This window comes from Carassius carassius, chromosome 36, assembly GCF_963082965.1.
Source record: "Carassius carassius chromosome 36, fCarCar2.1, whole genome shotgun sequence".
In the NCBI taxonomy this organism is placed as follows: domain Eukaryota; kingdom Metazoa; phylum Chordata; class Actinopteri; order Cypriniformes; family Cyprinidae; genus Carassius; species Carassius carassius.
This window is the reverse complement of record NC_081790.1, coordinates 27,007,909-27,030,801: the sequence shown is the minus strand read 5'-3', so window position 1 is coordinate 27,030,801 and position 22,893 is coordinate 27,007,909. Positions and strand designations below refer to the sequence as shown.

The 22,893-nt window shown below is 35.8% G+C and overlaps 2 protein-coding genes across 2 annotated transcripts in view; one reads left to right on the top strand and one right to left on the bottom strand.

Moving 5' to 3' along the window:
- Nucleotides 1-22,893, bottom strand: part of LOC132117501 (protein sprouty homolog 4-like) — a 217,603-nt gene that overhangs the window by 35,023 nt on the left and 159,687 nt on the right. The gene's annotated exons all lie outside the window — the stretch shown is intronic.
- The window catches only part of gabrb4 (gamma-aminobutyric acid type A receptor subunit beta4), a 40,833-nt gene continuing 29,567 nt past the window's right edge, over nucleotides 11,628-22,893 (top strand). Inside the window, exons 1-2 of the mRNA XM_059526824.1 lie at nucleotides 11,628-13,006; nucleotides 15,178-15,272. Coding sequence (XP_059382807.1) covers nucleotides 12,927-13,006; nucleotides 15,178-15,272 — 175 coding nt within the window. The 5' untranslated portion in view covers nucleotides 11,628-12,926. The remainder of the gene's footprint in view (nucleotides 13,007-15,177; nucleotides 15,273-22,893) is intronic.

Below are 22,893 nucleotides of genomic sequence, written 5' to 3'. Positions count from 1 at the left end.
TTAATGGTGTTTGCTACCTGGTCACGAGGGTTCTGCAGACTCCAGTTGAAAAGCTGTGGCTCTATTTATTGATTCAATCTTGTGCTGTGTGTTTTATTAAGGAGGTGGTGCTTGTCTGTAAATTCAGTTATCATAAATATTAACCACAGAGCGTTTAAAGTCCATTTAAATTTATGGTGCAGAAAGTTGCCCCTTTATATCCTATTCAGTCCTAATTACAGTTTCCCAGTCCGGTTCAGATGGCAGAACACATTTACAGATCTCTTCTTCTGTCATTTTGATTTGGCAGCGACCTCAGTGACCCTAAATGAGTCCCTTTGGAAAAACTATTTGTAGCATTGCCCTGATAGTGAGTATACCACACAACCAGACTGCACATACACACAGACATGCATTGACTTATACCTTCACTGTACTATCAATTTGTTAAGACTAGATGGTACTGAAATTACTGTATTGTGGAATGCTAGTCTGAAGCTAGATGCAGAAGATTAGCACAATCTGCCACACTTTGCTGATAATGTACAGCACCACTCCACCACTATAATCTAAATCATCAATCAGGCCTTTATAGCATTGAATGGTCCTCGACTGGTTAGATAAATAACTGCTGCCAAGGGTGGATTGCACCAAAAGCATTGTTAGCCAACTATGTTGCCAGTTCTGTTGTTACTATCATAATTCAATGATCTAGTGTTTCCTGAAACTATAGTTCCAAAAAACATTTGCAAACACCATTGCAGACTTGTGTAGATGGAGCTACAGCTCAGTACCTGGTTAGAATCTTCCAGTCTATGTATGTTAGCATGTTAACTGCATTTTTTTCAAAATATGCATATGCATGTGCGTAAGGGAGCAATGAACAAATTTATGTTGCTTTGTGTGAATAAAGTATAATATTTAAACATTAACTGTGATCTTGAATTAATACTTGACCCCTGCACATGACATCAGTAATGACATTTAATAAAGTAATCCAAATGAATCAAATTGTTTAATTCAAGTATTCTAATGTTCTACGATTAAGATTAAATTTACTGTGTTTTTATTAACTTTTTGAATCACTCGTTGAATTGTTTTTCTTGCATGGACTTTCAGTAGAATCTTATGGGTTTGGAATGAGTAAATTAAATTATTTTTATGCATTTAGCAGACGCTTACGGTGCATTCAGGCTATCAATTTTTACCTATCATGTGTTCCTGGGGAATCGAAACCCCAACCTTGCGCTTGATAGCACAATGCTCTACCAATTGAGCTACAGGAACAATGAGATCAGAAATATTTTTCTTTTTGCATGAACTAACAATTTACTTCATACTAAACACAGAACATTCCTGTAATATCAACAGGAATTTCCAGTGTCATTTTTACCTCTGAAATATTCTTGCAATCTCATTGTCCTTCCACCATGTGTCACATGGGAATACAATCATTACATTCAATCTGCCTTACATGCACAGGCACAGGAGCAATGCAGTGATCTTTATGGTCTCATCCTTATGTTCTCATCATTAGCGCAAAGCTCTGTGATCACCTCTAGAAGTCAGCAATAGTATCCCTGCATCCTGGAGCAAAGAGACACAATTGACAACTGTCTAATGTAGGAAAATCAGAAGTAAAACCAAGAGAGTCTGGTTTATCTACAGAAGAATATATATATAAGAATGTTTTGTGTGACACTACAGTTATCAATGTCTGACAAAAGCAGGCATACAATGTATTTTATAGGCATTCAGTGGCTAGTCCTTAAACCCAAACCTAGTAAATTTGTAATCCCACATTAATTAACAATATGCCCAAAAGCACGGTATTTGCACAGTGAGCAAGGCCTCTCATCATACTAGTTGTACTCTTGTACATTACTGTGCATATAGACCAGTCAGTATGTAAACACACATGCAATCCAATTAACTTCAGCTGATAGGCCTTAAAATATATATGGAGGAGGTATTTCATAGACCGCTTTCTCCTTGGCTTTGGATTCGTGAATGGACTCATCTCCAGTGAAGTGATCACATTTCTGGACTGATTGCAATTAGTATGGGTGACCTCAAAAAAAGAATGCTCTCTTAGTTCCCTTGGATAATCAGATGCATATCAGGGTGCACCCAAAACATCTTCTTAAACATGCAGTGAATGTGAAATTGGAGTCCCATTGGTGCACAGTGATGAATGATTGATATGAACACCCCTGGCTTCACAGTGGTGTGTCAACAACTGTTAGACCCCCACTGGATGCAAGAACAGCAGGTTTAGGCCAGAACGCAGCCCATCAAGATCTATCAACATTATGTGACAGCAAATTCCTTGTAATCTTGGCTATGAGAAAATGCATTGAGCACTGCAATAGAATACTCTTGTTGAGCTATACATTTTGTGGACGTGAGTCTCACATTGGGATTCTTTCATAAAAATAAAAAAACAACCTATATTTTACATTTATCTTTGTAGCAGATTTGTATTTATAAAGTTTAATGATGTTTTATCATTTATCATTTATCATTTTAATGATTTTATCAATGACTATTGTGCTTAAGTGACTCAATAGAAGTCCAAACTAGTTTTAAAGTAGAAATGTCACAGAATGAGTGGTGTACTTGTGAATAAGTATTATTATTATTATTATTATTATTATTATTATTATTATTATTATTATTATTATTACTGTGAAAGCATGGTTAAAAAATATAATAAATTAACAAATAACAACAAATTGTAATGGTGATGAATGAGGACACAATGTATAATGGCTTTTATTCTGATAGTCATCATTCAAAACATTTTTTAAGCAATTTAATGTTTTGTTACAAATATTTTATATGCATCCTGTTGATTATATTAGTCACAAAATGAACACATTGTTTCCTGAGGATGACTCCAAATCCCAGGACAGGCGGCTGCAAATAACACAGTTCATAACATCAAAATGTGCAGACCAAAAAGGAGAAAGAAAGAAAATGAGGGTCATGTTTGGTCTTATGACTCATGTGAGGTCAGGACTTTTCCAGAGTGCCCGCTGCATACAGCCCCATTTGTAATTTTCCCAGAAACCCATGCAGGACTAGTCCAGTCTTCCTGAACTAAAGCCTTTTTATTATGTATGATCTGAAATTTGTTCTTTCATCCACTGTACCATTTACATTAAAATGTCCAGAATATAAAATCTTTTATTTTAATAGACTAGCATGAGGCATTTGTTATTGCATAAAAAGATCACAAGTTTTATCAAATGTGGAACAATAATGAGAACAGCAGTGTAGCTGTTGCAGAAAAAAAGCAGTGGTTACATTGCGCTAATTCTAGAACTGGATCTATTGTGATATAGGACCTCTCTAGGTAAGCCGTTCTTTCACATGGAGAATCTGACACATAGAGTGTGCCGTACCAACAGTGTTTACAATGAATAGTGTGCCTTTCCATGGTCTTTAATGCATTCTCCCAGTCGCCCCAGGCAGTGAAGATGGATTCTAAATGTGTCCAGAGCACCGCTCCAATGATTGAGTCAAACGCAGCACAGCTCAGCCAGCACTCTAAGAGGAAGGAAGAGAAATAAGATAAGAGGGGAAATCAGAGGAGGAGGCTAGGGGGATTCTCTGTGTGCCCCCTTTTCTACGTCATTGCTGCTTTCTTCTCTCGCTTGCTCGCCTCTCTCTCTCAATTTGCTCAAACCACACTGCCTCAGGTTTTGCACTCTGGCAACTAATTAATTTAGTCATTTATTTATGGTTTCATCTTGCATTTCCTGCATTTAAGATCTACAGGAAATGCAGTGTCAAAGCATGCCAGCAGACTGCATCCTGCACAACTCCGCACAAACCGTTTGACATGTTATGTCCACACAGCATAGACACACTGAGTATAGGAAGGGGAGATTGGGCTTTACTAACTGGCAGCTTCCTTGATTTCTGTTTTCCCTTTTTAATCGACTCCACCCTTCTTAATTCTTAAATATGAGCTTAGTGCGCTTTGAACGTCAGCACTCTCAGAATTGTAAAATACTTCTTGCGCTATTGTTCTGCCTCTGCTTCATTCTCAACAACACCACCCCCAACCCCACTTGCCTGTGTGTACTGAATACAAACTGCAAGCAGTCACGCAGCTGTTTCCATGGCAATATCTATCTGCGAGAAAGATTCGTTAACCCTCTCTCACAGGCATTCCTCACTGAGAGCCCACACTGTCTATGGCCAAAGCAGGGGCGTTGCTATTTACATCAGGCTGTGTTACATTACAGACACACTGGGGCATCTTTTGCATATGTTTCTGTACACACTTTGCACACGCATTTCATTTGTGTGGGAATATGTGTTAGGGTTTCCATTGTTGCTGATATATTATTATCCACCAGGCTGAGTCCACCTGATTTATTGTACTCTGAATACACTGTGTGTTGCAGAAGAAAAGAAGGTTTTGTGTGTTGGGAATGAAAGCCATTGCTGCTCAAAGGGGTTTTTCTCAGCCTTCTTGTGTGGAGGAAATCAGTTAGCAATGGCCGCAACTTTAACGCCACCAGCTGATTTGAAAAAGAAAGAAAGAAAAAAGTTTAGTTGGTTTGTGGTTCTCAGCTGGTTGCGTTTCAAGACTTAGATTTTGCCAAAAACCGTTAAGCAAATATGAACATTTACTGATGTTACAATGGACTGCCTAAGCACAGTAATATGGAAAATTATTAACAAGACACAATTAGTAATTTTGTTAATACGTGAATTATTTCACGTTCTATTTCAAATTATTATGTTGTCAATTCACCATACAAAACATATTATGGTCATTATAAACCTCGTTGTTGCATGTGAACATGCCTGTAGTGTAATCTGAATCACATTTTCTATGGTTTTGTTTAAGTGTTTTAAAGGGTTGAAGGTAAAGTATTGTGTGAAAATATTGATGATTGGACTCAAATTTTCCCTTTCCCAAATATCAGATTTTTCACCCATTTTAAGGTTGTGACCTGCCAGTTACGTTCCACTGGTGTAGACCAGTGGTTCCCAATCCTGACCCGGGAGAACCCCAAACTCTGCAATTCTTTGACGTCTCTCTTATCTGACACACATTTGAGGCCTTGACTAAATGTGAAAGGGAATTCCCCTTTCAAAGTGTAACTTTAAAGCTTTGGCTTGGTGTTGATGCTATGGGAATGTGTACTGTTAATCTGTGAGACAGTTATCAGCTCCCTTTGTTTGTCAGAGGTAGCAACAGTAACTAAGGGGGGGGGGGGGGGGGGTATCTACTTACAGATCAATTACAACTCATGTCCCATGTCTGTGTGAGGGCAATAATGGTTCAATAATACTGTTGTGTAAATTAACCTTTTTAGTGCACCCTACAAGCACCTAATTGACCGTGTTAGATTAATGAGCATTGTGTATGTGTGTTATGGTTAACAAATACAAAGTGAGAGACAAAACCTGCCCATATGACCCTAGAAAATATATAGCTCAGTCAAGATACTCTAAATGGCACAGTCTGATTGGTCCGTTATATGTAATCTGCTAGAAATCACATAACAAGCTGACTTGCCTTTGCTGATTTTACAGCCAGTGAGACTGCTTGTTCAACCTTTGAATAGTCTGGTTCAGCGATTACTAGCTTATTTATTTGTTTGTTTGTTTTTTTATTGGTGAATGAATAGACGAATAAATGAATGAATGAATGAATGAATGAATGAATGAATGAATGAAAGACAGATTCCTCCAACCACCCACACTACAAAAACTCATGCCTGCCTATTCATGCTTTCTTGCCCACATTAGCGTGCCTCTGTATCTATTGGCAGTCGCAGTAAGTAGGTCAAAATCTTCTAGGGGTCATGCACCACCTGAGCAACTGGCATTGACATAAATGGGTCAGTTCTAGTTACTCGTGTTGAGTAAATTGGCATAGTATCAGGATCAGATTGAGCCTACAATTGGGAATTATATAAATGACTGTTGTGTGTTATTTTCCTTAAAGGAAAGTGATCTTATTATGAGCTAAAATATAAATTAATCAATTTGACTAGCACACTATAATCCAATTCTTCTAAAGCCATACAATATCTTTGTGTCAGGAACTGGCTGAACTTTATTTATGATGTCAAACATCACTGGGTTTTTCATGTCTCAAGAGTAATGATCATTGACAGAATTTGTATTTTTGGGTTAAATGATCCTTGATGGTATTCATAAGGCCATTGAGTTTGAACATGATGACTGCTGTCAGAAAACTCCATCTTATGACCACCCATATCCCATCATGTACGAAGGGAAGGGGGTTGTGGGATTGGCTGTAGAAAGCAGATGAATGAAAGCCTCGCGGAAAGTCGTCAGTGAAGTCTTGAACATTCATCAGTTTTACAACCATTGATTTCTACATGCCACAAGCTCTCCTGCTGGGACACTTCCCATCAAGGTGAGACTGTTATCGGGATGTATTTTTCAACCTTGTGTTTTTGCCGTGACACTGGAACGCTCTGTTCCCTCTCGAGGCAAGATGGAAAACTATTTCAAATTTCATATTAAAAGCAGGTTAGCCTGCTGTAGGAAAATGACTAACGTTAATGATGATGAGTTTACAGATATTATTTAATTGGCAAAAAATGTGAGAGCCCTACAGCTTACTTAACTGATGTGTAAGTTACAAATAAGGGGAATTATGTCCTCAGTCTGTCCTCAATCACTACCGAACATACAGTTATTATTATATTACAGTATAAGGGAAATTTGGCAGAAACTCTCTTAATATTTTTACTTATAAAAGTTTTGATTGCAGTTAATAAATGGACAGTTTTTTTTATTCGTATTGAATTATCTTATTTAACCAATGAAGTAACAGTTTAAACACACAGTAACACAATTTTAGAAAATCTATTTTATAAAGATGAAATGTGACACTGATCAAACTAAAATCAAATATTAAAAATGTTAAATTATCAAATAATTTACCATAAGTTACCATAAAAACAAAATTGACTATACTGTGAAACAAGTGTTTTTAATGCATCTTTATGAAGTTTGAGATACTCAGTACAAAAATCACTATATTCTTTGTGTATCACTAAGTGCTTGTGAAAATATAGATGTATATATATGTGTGTGTGTGTGTGTGTGTTGACAACATACACAGGCTAATCTGTTATTACTCATGCATAAAAATGATGTGGTATATGCATTTAACATAAATATAGAAAGTCGAGAGAGTCATTCAACACTTCTGAAATTTACGTTGGATGATTTATGTCTTTTATGACTAGTACCCAAAATGCATTGAAGATTTCTTTTTTTTTTTTTCTAACATTAAACCATGTAATACCAATGAGAAATGTCTCAAATAACCATATGGGGAAAAAATAAATATAACAAATGTAAAAAAAATAATACAAAACTACAAAAATGTTTTTGACAATCTCTTCTTACTATATACTTTGAAATTATGTATTTTTCCACAGCTTTTGGTATTTTTCCTTTTCGTAAGTTGGTTTTCAGCTTCTGTGTGGTTTTCAGCTTCCCGTGGCAAGTCTGAGACCCTGGGGCCCAATCAGAAATCCAGCCCTGGTAAAAGGCCTTACTTGATTGATCTACTGATAAACCAGTCATGAAAAGACTGAATTACACAGCTAACAAAGGCCTAACTAACAAGAAATCTGGTTTTCTAATCAATAGCTTAATTTATCTACAGCAGTTTCAAAAAATCTTTAAGGAAATGTGAATATGTAGTGGAGCCACCTGTCTGTTCTGCCAACAAATGGTATTGCCTTGGTTGCGGGGCAGCACATGGAAGCATAGTTGTTTAATAGCAATAAAACATATTATAAATTAACTTTTTCATTTCAGCAGTCTTATTTTAGATGCAAGTTTAGATGTAAGCAAAGAACAGTGTGTATAAAAAAGCAGGCAAGAATCTTGAGGGCAGCAATGCATTAAGCATGTGATGCTATTTATATCCAAGATGTGAGAGTGACTTAGTAACTCAAATGTCTTATGCAACTTGTGTGTGTGTGTGTGTGTGTGTGTGTGTGTGCACGCGTGTATAAATAAGAGTCTGTGCATGTGTTGGGACTCAACATAAATATGAATTATTCTCATATTCTAAATGCATGTACCTCAAGAGTCCAGACACAACAGGTGCATTGCAACTCAGGAACAATGAAGGAATGGTATGGATCAAACATTGGTCAGATCTACGTACATACTGTATACTATATTCCAAGATTTGAGGTGTGTTATTTATTATACATACATATGTTCAGATGAAGACACAAACTCATCTACATCTTGGATCAGCTGAGGGTAAGCACATTTTTAGGAAAAATCATTCTCAGGTAAACTATCCCTTTAAATGGGTGAATGATTCAGTGTCCTCTTTTGTTCTGCAGATTTTAAAACACTACAGTGCATGTCATACTCAAGCAAAGTTTGAAATAATTGGTGTAAGCACAAATAAACTGCCCAAAACTGCATTTTCAGAATTCAGCAACGGAAACAGAAAGAATGTCTATCTAAGCCGTTTCAGGACTGCATTCCTACAGATAAAGCAATACATCATGATGTAAACCTCACAGGGAGAAAGAGAAAAAAAAAAACTTAATTAGCCTTCTGCAACACAACTGAGTGACATTTTTAATAAGAGAATTTGCAACAAACAGATTCAAGTGTTGTAGCACTTCCAAGGTGCATACGTTCACGTATGCTTTCCGAAGCGAATTTTTGAGTGAGTCAGCACTGGCGAAATTGCTGTAGCTATTCGATTTTACCTCATGATTGCTTTTAAGTTTACAGATATTTAAATGGAGACAAAAACACATTTTCTTTTCTCATCCTCCCCTGAGACAACATACAACAAAAAGAAAGGGCATGACAAATTTACAACTGATAATAGATGATTGTGGCTTCCCAACATTTAATAGGCTCTTTATGTAAGGTGATGAAGGATTGTAATGAATTTTTGAGAAGAATAGCTGGGTGTTTCATGAACACATTTGGTCCTGTGCACTGTTAACCCTTGCTGTAAATTGTTGTAAAAAAAGCCAGTGTTTTGTTGTTAAAAAAAAAAACCTGGTAAGGTCTAACAGTGCGGACACTATGTTTAACATAATATGATTGAATGACTGATGTTTGGAGATTTTGGAGTTGGTGGTTTGAGTTAAACAATGAAATACTGCAAAATAAATAAGGAAAGCATAGTAACAAAAATGTGTTATATATATGTATATTTGTTATGTATAAAATGTATACACACACATATATGAAAAATTACCTTCACTATGATCCGTATATGATGCAGAAGAATTTATAAAGATGATGACAGTGATGATCGTCATTCCGATGAGATTGATTTCAGCTGAATTTACTATAAAAAATTAAAAAAGGAAAGAAGGAAGAAAGGCAGGTATCAAGAAATCTTGGTCTCTTGTGCCTGCAGTCATGTTTCTTCTATTGCTTGACTGTAAAGCAATTTAGATTCAAATAACTACGCATACAGTAGTGTCAAAGGAGCACTGTCATTTCCATTGTCATTGTCCCAGTGGTCTTTAATATCATAGCTGTCATTCTAATTCATTAAAGCATCTAACGGCATTCGGACAGACTGTAGCTCTCGCTAAAGTACCTTACTTTAATGAGATGACTGCAAAGATGTCTTGTATCCAACCCGAGGTTGGATAGAGGGTGAAACTTAAAAGTAACTATGGGATGTGTCTAAATTACCTTTGTACTCTCTACATGCACTTGAAAGAGTTGTGTCAATTTTTTCACCATTTTACCAGAGAAAGCACTTGTATCCGTGTAGGACCCTCGGGTCTATGGGATTAGCAGGACTTTACTCGTACAAACATGACTCCATTAGCTAATCACATGATAAATTTGCTCCTTGAATCTCAAACACAGAAGCTGACTAATGCATATTTATTGTAAAGCACATATGCATGTTGGTGATGATACCTAGACCAAAAATTTAAATTTTGAGGCCGTTTCACATGGTGATGCCATAATTTGGAATTACATAATCTTGACATATTCCGAAATATGCATCTGGAGACAAACAAAAGATATGAATGTGTGATAATATTAAGAAGAATTTTGTACTCTGTTGGAAAGTTCAAATAAAGACACAACTATTAGTTGTTTGTATATTGGTTTACCTAGTTAGCTGTCACAAGAACAACAATATATACAATTCAGTGGAAATAGGAGATAATAAATAAAAGGCTAGAAATAATAATAAGTATTTAAAAAATCAAATAAAAAAGTTAAATAATGAAAAAAAAAGGAATTTCTTAAAGGTGTTTTTCATGATGGATGGAATGATGTACAGTATTTCATGTGGTTACACTTTATTTTAAGGTGTCCTTGTTACAGTGTAATTATTCATTTAAGTACTGAGCAATATTAAATTACTACATGCACTTAGAATATGGTTAGGGTTCGGATTAGGGTTTGTTTTATTGTTACTTGCATGATTTTATGCATAATTTATTGTTATTATAATAGTAGTACACGTTACATGTGTAACAAGGACACCTTGAAATAAAGTGTTACCTTTTCTGTTTTAGTTTATGAAAGCAAAAGGTTGCTTCACCCCCACTGGAATTTACTCTCCAGAACATTCAGCACAACAACAATGGACAGTCCAAGAGAATGACATGTAACATAAGATAAAAGACTAGTTCTAAAAGACAACAAAGCTTGTTTACTGTGTCCAGAACAGGTGTAGTGCATGTATTTTTGACTTTTACTCTGACTACATGTCCATAAACCATATGGATTCTTAGGGAATGTTCCAAAATGAAAACAAACACAACCAACACTTAGTGGTTAGCTTTTTTCAGTCCTTCATTTCTACATGTACGTACTGTACAACAGCGATCCAGAGCCTTGTCCGTGGTCCTGAACACACTCTTCTCCAGCTGAATGAATATTATTCTGTCCATGGTCCTGAAATTACTTTTCAGTCGGCTCCAGCAAATGTACATCTGATTGGGCCTTTCTTTTAAAGAAGACAAACATTGACCACCCAGAAGAATATATTTAGTAGATATGTGATCATTTGAAATTATGTTCATTGTGACATGCAGCACTAGTAAGGTTTTAAAATTATTATTAGGAATCCATATACCCAAGACCACTGTCAAGTACACATTTGAATCACACTCAGTAAACATATAATGGGGGGTGTTACTGATATGGCTTGTAATGCCTCATTAAATTAATCTTGTAAGCACAGCTGAACTACTGCAGATAGTGCTGACGGCCGTCTGTCTCTGCCCTTCACATCAATGTGCCTCACGTTTCAGAAGGGACCATCAAGGAGCTAACTGGGGATCGAGGATGCCCACATCACCACTGGGGGCCTCCTGTCCAGGAGATTCAACAGAGAAGCTCCTTTAAATGTGCCATCGAAACACCACTGCTCTGCATCACTGCTAGCACGGTTGCCTGGCAACTAGACAGCAGATGCCTGCATCCCCTCATCTTCTGAGTAAAAAATACAAGGAAAAGAAATCACACCTCTTACGTGTTTGTGCAGTACACACGATCATTTTTTTATCATTTCGTTTGATCGTTAATCTTGATCTGAAATTTCAAACTGCATGTTGGCGGTACTGATTTTGAATGGTTATTTCTCCATCATTATTTGCATATTTAAGCCATTTCTGAGTTTGTGTTTTGGAGAGTGTGTCGGGCTGAAGAATGAGGAAAAGTGGAAGAAATGCATGAAAATGCCCTGGGATACTCTCGCAGCATTTTAATAGGTTGCAGCTCGCGAGCCGACAAGTACAGACATCATTCCTCCGCTAGACAAGCGCGTGGACAGACTGCCTTTCCTCTTTAGTTCGCTTTCGCTTTTATTTTTTTTCAACAATCACCTGCATTTTATTCAGCACATTCAGAAAAGTCAATGTCCCTTTCCCTTCTTTTGAAATCCAAACGTGCGCGTCGGCGATTTTTGATCCGGTCTTGATTATTTTCTCGGTTCCTGGAGGTGTTATTGCAATTCAAGTGTGTCATCATTTGCTCTGAACAAGAGCAGGAACATGCTCGGGGATTCAATCGAGAGATAAGGGGGCTTTTCCAATAGGCTAGACAAATATTGGACATTTGCAAGCGTTTTATTGTGATACGCACATATATCGCACGTTTCTGTCCTGCGTCTGCTTCATATAAGGTTGTACTATGGACTACAAGCTCTGACGTCTGCATCAGATATTTTCTGCTGCATTTCTTTAAATGTGCATCTTTTTTCCCCTGTGACTTTGAGAGGAACTTCTCCACCATCAGCAGTAGGGGATGCAGATTTCATTTTTTTCTTTCCCACCTCCAACCTTTATAGCTGAGTGGGGGAATAAATAAAAATATCACACACTGTGGAGCACCCCCTCTTTGAAGGAGCATCACTGGAGCCATGGCTTGTCCACAGCTTTGGACCTGGAAACTGCGACGACAGGTGTAGAAGAAGACTGATACTCTTCCATTTTTCCTCCCTTTTTTCATCATCATATTATTTTTTTCTTTTCTCCATGGTTTGGATGAAGAAGACTTTCCAGCATTTTTTCCAGAAGTCCTGTCGAAGCTGAGAGATGTCTGATCTTCTGGTGTTGATCGAGGGGGTCTCTGACCTGCACGGATTTCCATAGCTGAAGAATAACAGCTGGGACCTGTTAAATATTTTTTTCTTTTTCTTTTCCCCCAATCCCCCTCCCCTTTTTTATTTTTATTTTAGTTTTTTTTCTCCTTTTCCTGTTTCTTTTTTTATTTTAGTTTTCGCGGGGACATCACAAATGTGTGCATTGGTGCTTTGAACTTAGTCAATAATTTTGCCTTTTTTCTCCCATCCCCTTCTTTTGGATTCTTTTTTCTACTTATTTTTTCTTTTCTTTCTTTCTTTTTTTAACATCTGTTTGGAGCACGGGCGGTTGGATTACTGAAATTGAATTAACGGATTTGTGGAAATGTTGGGTCCTCAAGAAGACAAATTATGTGGAATTGTTTCTGCTCTGGCGGCCTTGTCCTTTGTCTGCTTTGCACAAAGGTAAGGAAATTAAACATATTGGTAATTATGACTGTTGGATTAAACAAATGAGGCCACATATCGTCAAATTCAAACAGATACCCAGATGATTGGGAATCATGACTGCATAACGTTTAATAACGTATTGACATTTTTTTTTTTACGTGAATTAACAGTCGAATCTCTCTCTCTCTCTCTCTCTCTCTCTCTCTCTCTCTCTGTGTGTGTGTGTGTGTGTGTGTGTGTGTGTGTGTGAGAGAGAGGGAGAGAGAGAGAGAGAGAGAGAGAGAGAGAAAGAAATCGTATGTGTAAGAAACATCCTCGCATCGATTTTATAGCGCATAGGCCTATTATTGAAAACTAACCATATATTTTTATTTATAATTCGTCACAGTATTCTTTTGTTTGTGTGAGTTACACATTATCCCCTTTTAAAAATCCCCGCTCAGATAAAAAGTTAATTACCAATTATTTAAAATAGCGTTATACGAATGTGTGTGTGTGTGTGTGTGTGTGTGTATGTATATCTTTCTAACCATATTCTACATCCACTTTGCCTTGCGATTTATCAATGACAACTCAGTATTCTGGCATTAATCAAAATCAGGTCATAACAGAGCTGTGTTTTGAATCTCATATAGGCTAAGCAATATGTTGAAGCAAGACTAACGAATATTTATTTATTTAATTTTATTAAGAACGTATTCAAACACCTGTAACTATTATGTTTTTGGTCCAATGAGTGAAAGACAAATATACAAATAATCAATGTTTTTCTTGTGATCTACCCCCACCCATGCCACCATGTCGCTTGCGTTAGAAGAGATCCATCATCACTCAGCCAATAAGAATAAAAACGACGACGCCTATCAGTCAATAATGGTTAATGACATGAGTTCACTTGCGATCATTGAGACGCGACGTGGTTTTGAAGCCTCTGAGGCCGAATGCACGTATCTTTTCTCAGTGTCATACTGTGTTTGTGGAACACCTGTTAGACAAATGACAAGCTTGATTATACTATAAATATCTCTGCCTTTACTCATCACACTTCCATTATTAATAAATTGGCAGTTGAAAAATTTAAATCAACAGTGGTGGCCCAAAAATTTCGACGTGTTACTACATTACTTTCAGATTAAATTTTTTTTTTTTTTTTGTGCATTTTTAATCGAGAATGGCTGTCATGTGCAAACTATCTGTTGTAAAAAAAAACACAAAAATGTGCCCCTAAAAAGAGTTTTAAACCTTTAAAGACCAAGCAGGATCCCCGTTCTTTTACATATTTAGCCGAGCACATCCAACAATTCCATATTACCCCTTCCACCCCCCCCCCACCCCCTCAAAATACATTATTAAACATGTAAAAATAGAAATTTTATATATATTTTTTCTGCATTTACATGTAACACTGACACATCTTGCTGTATAACATCTCGCTGTATAACATTCTATACTGCACTGAAAATTATCGTATTTATTAATTATTATTCATACAGCTTTAATGACCTCATAGTAATTGAGACTGAATATTTTTGCAGAATTTGTCATAAGCCATAACACCACACATCCATCTACAATAAGCTAGTGAGGGCAACATGTTAAAATGGTCTACATTTTCACCTAAAGATTCATATGCATTTTATACAAAAATGTTGATGTTGATAAAAAAAAAAAGAATGTGATATCATGCATCAACTACCCATCTGTTTACAGACCCTGGAGGGTCCTGGGACCCCAAATTGAAAACCCTGGCTGAAAACTGCATGTTTGAACCAGATAAACCAAGTCATACCAGTTGTCAAAGTTTCATGTTGAACTAACCACCCATTGTTCAATACTAACAATGTGATGTTTTTGTTTATCAGCAAAAAAATGTTTAGGTGTTACTTTTTTTTAGATTTAGTGGAGATTTCAGTAGTAAAAAAAGAAAAAGAAAAAAAGAAAAACAGTGATTTATTCAGTCCCATAGATTTATGTTAATGATTATGTGGTGGTTATATTGATAGAGATAAGCCTCTTCGGATTGGCAGCATTCAAGAAATACAAAATCTTGAATAAATACAAAATGCAGTGAAATAAAATCATACAGGACTTCATCAAATAACATGAATGAACAAATTAGCTATGTGATGTATATTTTGCTGTAGCTGAATTTCAACAAAAAGTCCTCTCAATTCTCTCTCCTGCAGCACCTCCACCGGAAATTCCGGAATATCTGTGGCCAAGACAACAGTGGACAAATTACTGAAGGGGTATGACATACGCCTTCGGCCAGACTTCGGAGGTACACGTGATTCTTTTTTAGAAATCTTAAATCCTTACCAGTCACTGATGAAGCATTCACTTATCTGGAGCATACGATATCATTGACTGACGCAGTACATACATAGTCATGCAATGTCTCCTTGTGTAGGAAAGCTTTCAAAACTTTGTGCTTTAAAAACACCCACACCCACACACACACACACACACACACACATATATATATATATATATATATATATATATATATATATATATATATATATATATATATATATATATATATATATATATATATATATATATATACTAAGACTAAGTTTACTACCCCTGGTATCATGTCAAGACTTAATGTTAAAGTGACAGTATGAAGGCAGACATTTTCTAGAAACAGATGAAACATCTCATGGTTTATTAGCATCAATCTCAAGGTTAGGCAGTACTAAAAGAAAACAAGGAACTGTCTGATGGAAAGGCACTTTGTGCTCTTGCATCCTGTATGCCCACAAATCCCCACCGCCTCCTGTAAAAAAAGTTGTGTAGGTACAGTTTTCACAAAGGCTGAGCACACAGTTCTAGGTTTCTATTCATGGTCCATATTTCTGCACACGTTTACATTGTTGAAGGACAACAAGATGCTTTCGAAACAACAAAGTCTGGGAAAATTTTGTTACACCACACCCAGATATTCGCTTGTCTGGCTATTCATCACAAGTCTTGTGTTTGTCTGCTGATATCGCAAAGGGACTATAAATTTGCTACAGAATGTACTTTTCAATTCAGTCCTTCAGCAAATTGCATTGTATTTCAACAAAGAAGCAAGTCTATCTATCTATCTATCTATCTATCTATCTATCTATCTATCTATCTATCTATCTATCTATCTATCTGTCTATCTGTCTGTCTGTCTGTCTGTCTGTCTGTCTGTCTGTATGTATATTCTCTCATATTCTCTCAAAATGCATTTATATACCATAGAACCTTTTTTTGGTAGAAATTATGAATTATAGATTGTAGTCCATTACTCATTCCAAATTACACAACGAAAAAAAAAATGTAGTTAGTAATGTGATCCAGTACATTTCATACACATTTCAGGTAATATAATTGGACTACTATTAGATTACTTTTGACCTAATTCGTTTATCCCTTTGAATTAAATAGGATAGGATCTTGCACTTTGTTGATATAAAAATACAAAGAGAAAATATGTGACCCTGGACCACAAAAGCAGTCATAAGTAGCATAGGTATATTTGTAGCAATAGCCCACAATACATTGAATGGATTTTTCTTTTCTTTTTTTTTGGCAAAAAATCATTAGGATATTAAGTAAAGATCATGTTTGATGAATATATTTCATAAATTTCCTACGTAAATATATCAAAATGTAATTTTTGATTAGTAATATGCATTGCTAAGAACTTCATTTGGACAACTTTAAAGGGGATTTTTCTCAATATTAAGATTTTTTTTGCACCCTCAGATTCCAGATTTCCAAATTGTTGTATCTCAGCCAGATATTGTCATATCCTAACAAACCATACATTAATGGAAAGCTTGTGTATTCAGATTGTAAATCTTGATTTCAAACAGTTGACCCTTATTACTGGTTTTGTGGTCCAGGGTCACATACATTGCATGAAACTTTGAATTGCGTCAAAGTTTCCCGAACTGGGGTTTGTAAAAGAACAGCAAGGGGATTCATGAGTTTAATGCAAAACTAATAATTAATTAAATGTCATCAATCAAATTAAAGCACTTTCTTAAAACATGAAATGTCATATTCATTTTTTGATAGTTTATTACTATTTTGTCAATAATATGTAATCTATAAAAAAAAAATTAGTATTTTAAAATGTAATTTAATAACAAGTACTAATTTTAAAATCCAGATTACATTTAATCAGTTACTAACCATTGCTGCTCTTCAACTCCATTTGTACAACACACATAGAATTTTCAATCATCTGGTCAGCAGTGATGGCCCCTCCACAGAGCACTGATGTGAGGTCAGTTACCCTGCAGCGCTGCACGCTTGTATTGGACGCAGCATCCGCTCTGATGGAGGCTAGGGAACTGTAGTCTATCACATCCTGATAATTCCATCATCAGTCAGAGCCCAAGACTCCTGACACAACTGCTGACCAACTTCAGCTTTGGAGTGCCGTGCATTTTAATTGGACCCAGACCGCAGCTACACTAGCCAGCGAGAGAGGGAGAGGGAGAGAGGCCACAGAGGATAGAGATGGAGAGAAAGAAAGAGGCCAGTTAGGTGGTCGAGAAACCAGGCCGTCCTAAAAGAGCTTCATCTCTTTATGCCGGCTAGAGGGATAGCCGCGGGGTTTGGTTGTGATGTATTTGTGTGTGAAGTCGCACGACACCACACATAAATGCAAAGCCTGCTTACGCATGCGATCATACATGGATTCACACACACATACAAAGAGTTGTTCAACTTTAGTAAGCTGTGTTATAGCGCAAAATAATAATAAATTATAATAATGCTGTTAACAAAACATCCGCAATTCAGTTAAACAAACTTCAAAATGTGCTGAAATAACATTGCACCATGCATTTATTTGTTTTATTTATTTATTTTTATTTAAGGCATTGTCATTCTTTTAAGCGCAAATGCCTTAAATTGTAGTGTACTTTACTAATTTGCTGACATTCATAGTTCATTAAAAAAAGTTACATTTCGGACCTATTTAGCAGACTTGATTTGAAGATTAATGTTTCTCCAAATACTATAAATGTACTGATTATTATAATTAGTACGTACAGTTTGGATATTTAGTAAACGTTCTTATATGTTCCTCAAACACAATCAATGTCCATATTATGCTCATTTACAAGTTCATGATTTCAATTTTGCAGTCAACTAGGAGACATTTACATGAATTAAAATATAAAACACATTATTTTTCTTTTACTGTACATTGCTGCAGCACCTCTTTAACTCCCATTGGAGTGGACTTAATATGCACAAACAGCTATATCACACAATAAAGCATTACATGTTTTATAATCATTTCTACTGCATTTTAAGCTTGATTTTTAATATTAGGTGTTCTGTCTGAGGCTGAGACTAACATGTATATGGCAGTTAAAGTCTTCCCATTGTAGCCATTCTCACCCTGTTCATGTTCATTGTTTCAGCAGCAGTAGATGATGAGTCATTTTATCCAGCCATGCTTGACACTCGAAGTTGTTACCTTTTGTGCATTGTAGTTATTGGCTTTGGCTCCAGCTCTCAATAAATAGCCCATAGATGTGGTGTACAGTCCGAGCAGAACTCAAATTGCATTTTGTGTTTGAGCGCGATACGACTTTCAAAGCATTTATGCAACCATAGGAAGTGGAGACCATATTTGATGCTGATGGTGTTTATGGTGAAATATGCCAATCTACTTGTAATCATAATCATAATCATTGCTCAGGAGGTATTTGGACAACATTCTGTCGTTTAAAATGTCAGAGACATATTTTAAGGATTAGATAGGGTGAATGGTTTGATTGTCACTGGATTTGAGCTTAGTTCCAAAACCAAAAGGCAGTTCAACCAGCCTAATCGTATGACTTCGTACGACCTCATTTGTACAAATTCATACGATTTGTGCTAAATTGTACGTATTTTACAAGTTGCACAATTTGTATGAATTTTTATGAACGACCTACACCTAACCTCGCCCCTAAACCTACCCGTCACTGGGGTCTAGACAAATCATACAAAATCATATGAGTGAGGTTGTACGAATTAGTATGAATTAGATATTGTTGGTTCAACAGTAGCACAAAAAAATAATTTATTTATATATATAAATATAACCAATTTTCACAAAGGATAAATACAGTACTTTAGTAATACAGTACTGTAGCTTTAGTATATTATATGAGGATGATTAAAATCGTTAAAATCATTAGATGCTGATTTTTTGGGACCTAAACCTGACCATAGTGAACCTGCTGATCAGTAAAGGTGTCCTCGAAGGTCTTCGCCTGTCAATGTGGCGTCCCATCCAATCAACATGTAAACACCACATCCAATTTCAATTATAGGGCAATTAAATACCTGTGAGGAACTTCATTAATCAGATTTCCTTCATGTACTTTTAAATAAATGCATCTCCTAGCTGATATGCAATGGGAAAAGGGAAGAGATATGAGGTTGGCTGCATCAAAACTAACTGTTACTCTCTATTTTACCTGATACGTGTTTTTTTTTTTTTTTTTGCACATTTTTCAATTATTAGGTAATCTGTATACAATCAGCTGGCTATTATTGTGAAATAAACTCATTTAGGGTGATACAAAACATTCTGCAAATCCTGATCACCATGTCTGGGTTTATTTTTCGATCGTGGCCTGCAGTGTGAATATTCCTCTGGAATAAAATGACAGTGGAAACTGATCATTTTGCTTCATTCAAATAAAACAGAATTCGTCATTGTCTAGAAGAAGAAGACAGTGGATTAATTACAGCCCGTGCTGGCCTTATTTACAACCTCAATAATCAAGGCGGCCTCTGAAGGTCTCTGAAGACTTTGAATTTATGAGATTGCGGTTTCTCATTTCAAGTCATCCTCTCTAACAAAAGATACCTTCATGTTCTCAGGTCTGGTTCAGTCCGGCTATGTCGCCAGGGCCGGTTTATGTGCTTCTCATAAAAAACATGCTGAAAGTTTAATCAACAGAATGGAACATGAATACAGTTGCCTAGATACGCAACATGTCACACCCGAGGCCATAAATCAACTACATGTTGTTGTTATTTCTCCCCTCTCTCTCTCTCTCTCTCTCTCTCTCTCTCTCTCTCTCTCTCTCTCTCTCTCTCTCTCTCTCTCTCTCTTGCAACAGAAACTGTTCTTTCATTTCAATAATGATAATTGTTATATTCATACTAGGGAAATTAAAATTGCTCAAAACTGATCTTCCTCACTTATCTAAAATATTATAATATTACACATATTATGAATGTTATTAAAACATGATTTACTACATTTGAGAGAGTTTAAGATAACTGAACTTGGCCGTATAGCTGTGTTTTCAATACAGTGCGAAACAGAAACAGTATATTGTTTTTGAGCTGTAGTGCTATTGGTAAAATATAGTAATTAGTATAGGTGATTAGTAATTACTACAAGTGATAAATTAGGTCACTACCTTTATTTAGTTACTTCCCAACACAAAAATCCATCCATCCATATTCCATACAAGGATTAATGGAGCCTACAGTACATAATAATAATAATAATAATAATAATAAGCCTTTGCTGACTGAGTGATGAGGTATGTAAGGTATTTATGGTATTTACAGTATGTAAATTATTAATGTATAAAATCTTACATAACATAAATGTATTTGTTAAAAATGAAACAATTATATTCACTCTCACATACATGGTTTCATTTTTCCAGTTCACTCTCATCCTTGCATATGTGTGAAGATCAACACAGCATTTACCTGTGCGTGTTTAGATTACGTAAGCAGTTCATGCTTCCCCGGCACCCCTCCAGACATGCATCCACCCACACACAGGGCATTCTGACAGAACAGGCTCCTGTCAATGTGTCTGTATCACAGCATGATTTGACTGAGATTTCTGTTACAATCTGCCTGCACAGAAAAGTTCAGATTGAAAGTGTGTATCTCAATTAACCACATTTCTCTTTAACTGTGACATGGCCACTATTAATGCAAACAGCAGGGTTACCGATGCAACATAAATACTGCAGGAATGCCTTAATGGGAAAAAAAAAAAGTCAAATTTGTATTATTTTGAAAAGAGTACTTATTAAACAAAATAATACGCTTTAAAATAATAAGTGCAAAATTAATTAAATGCAATTAGTGTGTGTTTTTACCCAATTAAGGACTTAATTTGGTCCCACTTTATATTAGGGGGTCTTAAATATTATGTAATTACATTTAAATTAATAATTTGATGCAATGCACTTATTTTGTGCATACATGTTTTTCATTTTTACTTATTTTTAAAAAGAAAAATACCTGCATGTTATTACATCTGTAAGTAATTTCTGTAATTACATTTATAATTACACTGTTGACTCATCCCTTACACCTTAACCCACCACCCTACCCATACAACCAAACCTGTCCCACCTCAACAGCAGCAAAAGTATTTTTGCAATACAATATGAACACAATAAGTACATTGCACTGTGTAAGTACATGGCAGTAAAGGCCACCTAATATAAATTGGGACCATATCTTTATATGTAATTTCAGAATTACTTGGGTCTTTGAGATGGTTAAATTGTGCTGTTGTATGTAGTGACAAGCATTTATGATAAGCTACCATATACTGTATTCATAGTCATTTCTATTGATTTTTATGTCATGCATTTAAATATATTTATAATTACTCATTTGTAATGGTGAAGTTGCAATTTAGTACATTTAAAATATATCACTCTTTAAAATAATGTAAAATAGCATGCTACAATTAAAATAAACATTAAGCGATTTAGATGTGCCTCAGCGTTTTGGTCAAAATAAGTCAAAATAAGTGTACTTTAAAATGTTATTAAATCATGCTTTAAAACGCAACAGTAAAACCTTACTGCAAATAATATGTCTTTAAAAGTGTACTTAGGTGTCTTCATTTCATTAAAACTTTCAAAACTAAGATTTCCAAACCTTGAAAAGATGCCAAAGCAGTCCAGATAATTTATGGACCATGCTCCAAGTCTTCAAAAGTCATATATGATCTACAGACTAAAACTGAAGTTATGTCATAACAATCCATCCACTGTAGCTCTTAAATTTAATTTGCTTTTGTGTTTATTCAGATATGGTGTGCCAATTTTAATATGTGGATATAAAATATAAACCCCACATCAGATTACTGTTACACACATTATGCTAGATTACCTCTGTCAGTCTCCCTGGTGCTTCAGTTTCATACGAAAAAGAGGGTTGCCCTGTTCCCTGAAGAGTAAGGTCTGTAGTCTAAGAGAGAGACCATTGAAATGAAACTACGAACTGAAGACCGCTAATTACATTATCTTTGAGGAGCTCACCATTTTGCCCAAGATGTAAGTGGCCCCCATGGACTGCAGGAAATCTAATAAAAAGCAGTGGCCTGTAAATTGTTGCAGTAAGTGTTTTTCCTGTGCTGGGTTATCGGCATCTCCTTCAACTTTAGTACTATAGGCAATGCTTTAAAAGCTTTGTTACATCAACACTTTGTAAATTAGCTCAGAATTTGAGGAAATGCCATGAAAATATTGAATATGTGTTATAACTATGTAATATACATGTAATAGAACATTTATAAAGCATTTATAGCTGCTCAGTATCATAATGCAGAGAAGAAAAAAATTCAACTCAAAATCAATTTTCTCCTAAACTAAATTGAATCATAAGCATTTCGAACAGAAAGGATGAAAACCATGAAAATAGATTAGATTAATGGTGCATCTTCTGTTAAAGTAGCCATCTTCTATTGATGCAAACATATAGGATTTCTAACTCAAGTGCTATGTGGAACCACATCTCACACGTACATTTACATCACAGGGCCAATATATAATCCAAATGGTTGCCAAGTCCTAGACAAATAGCAGTGCAGAGTAGCCAGAGGGCAGACCATCTCGTTAACAATGTGATTTACTATC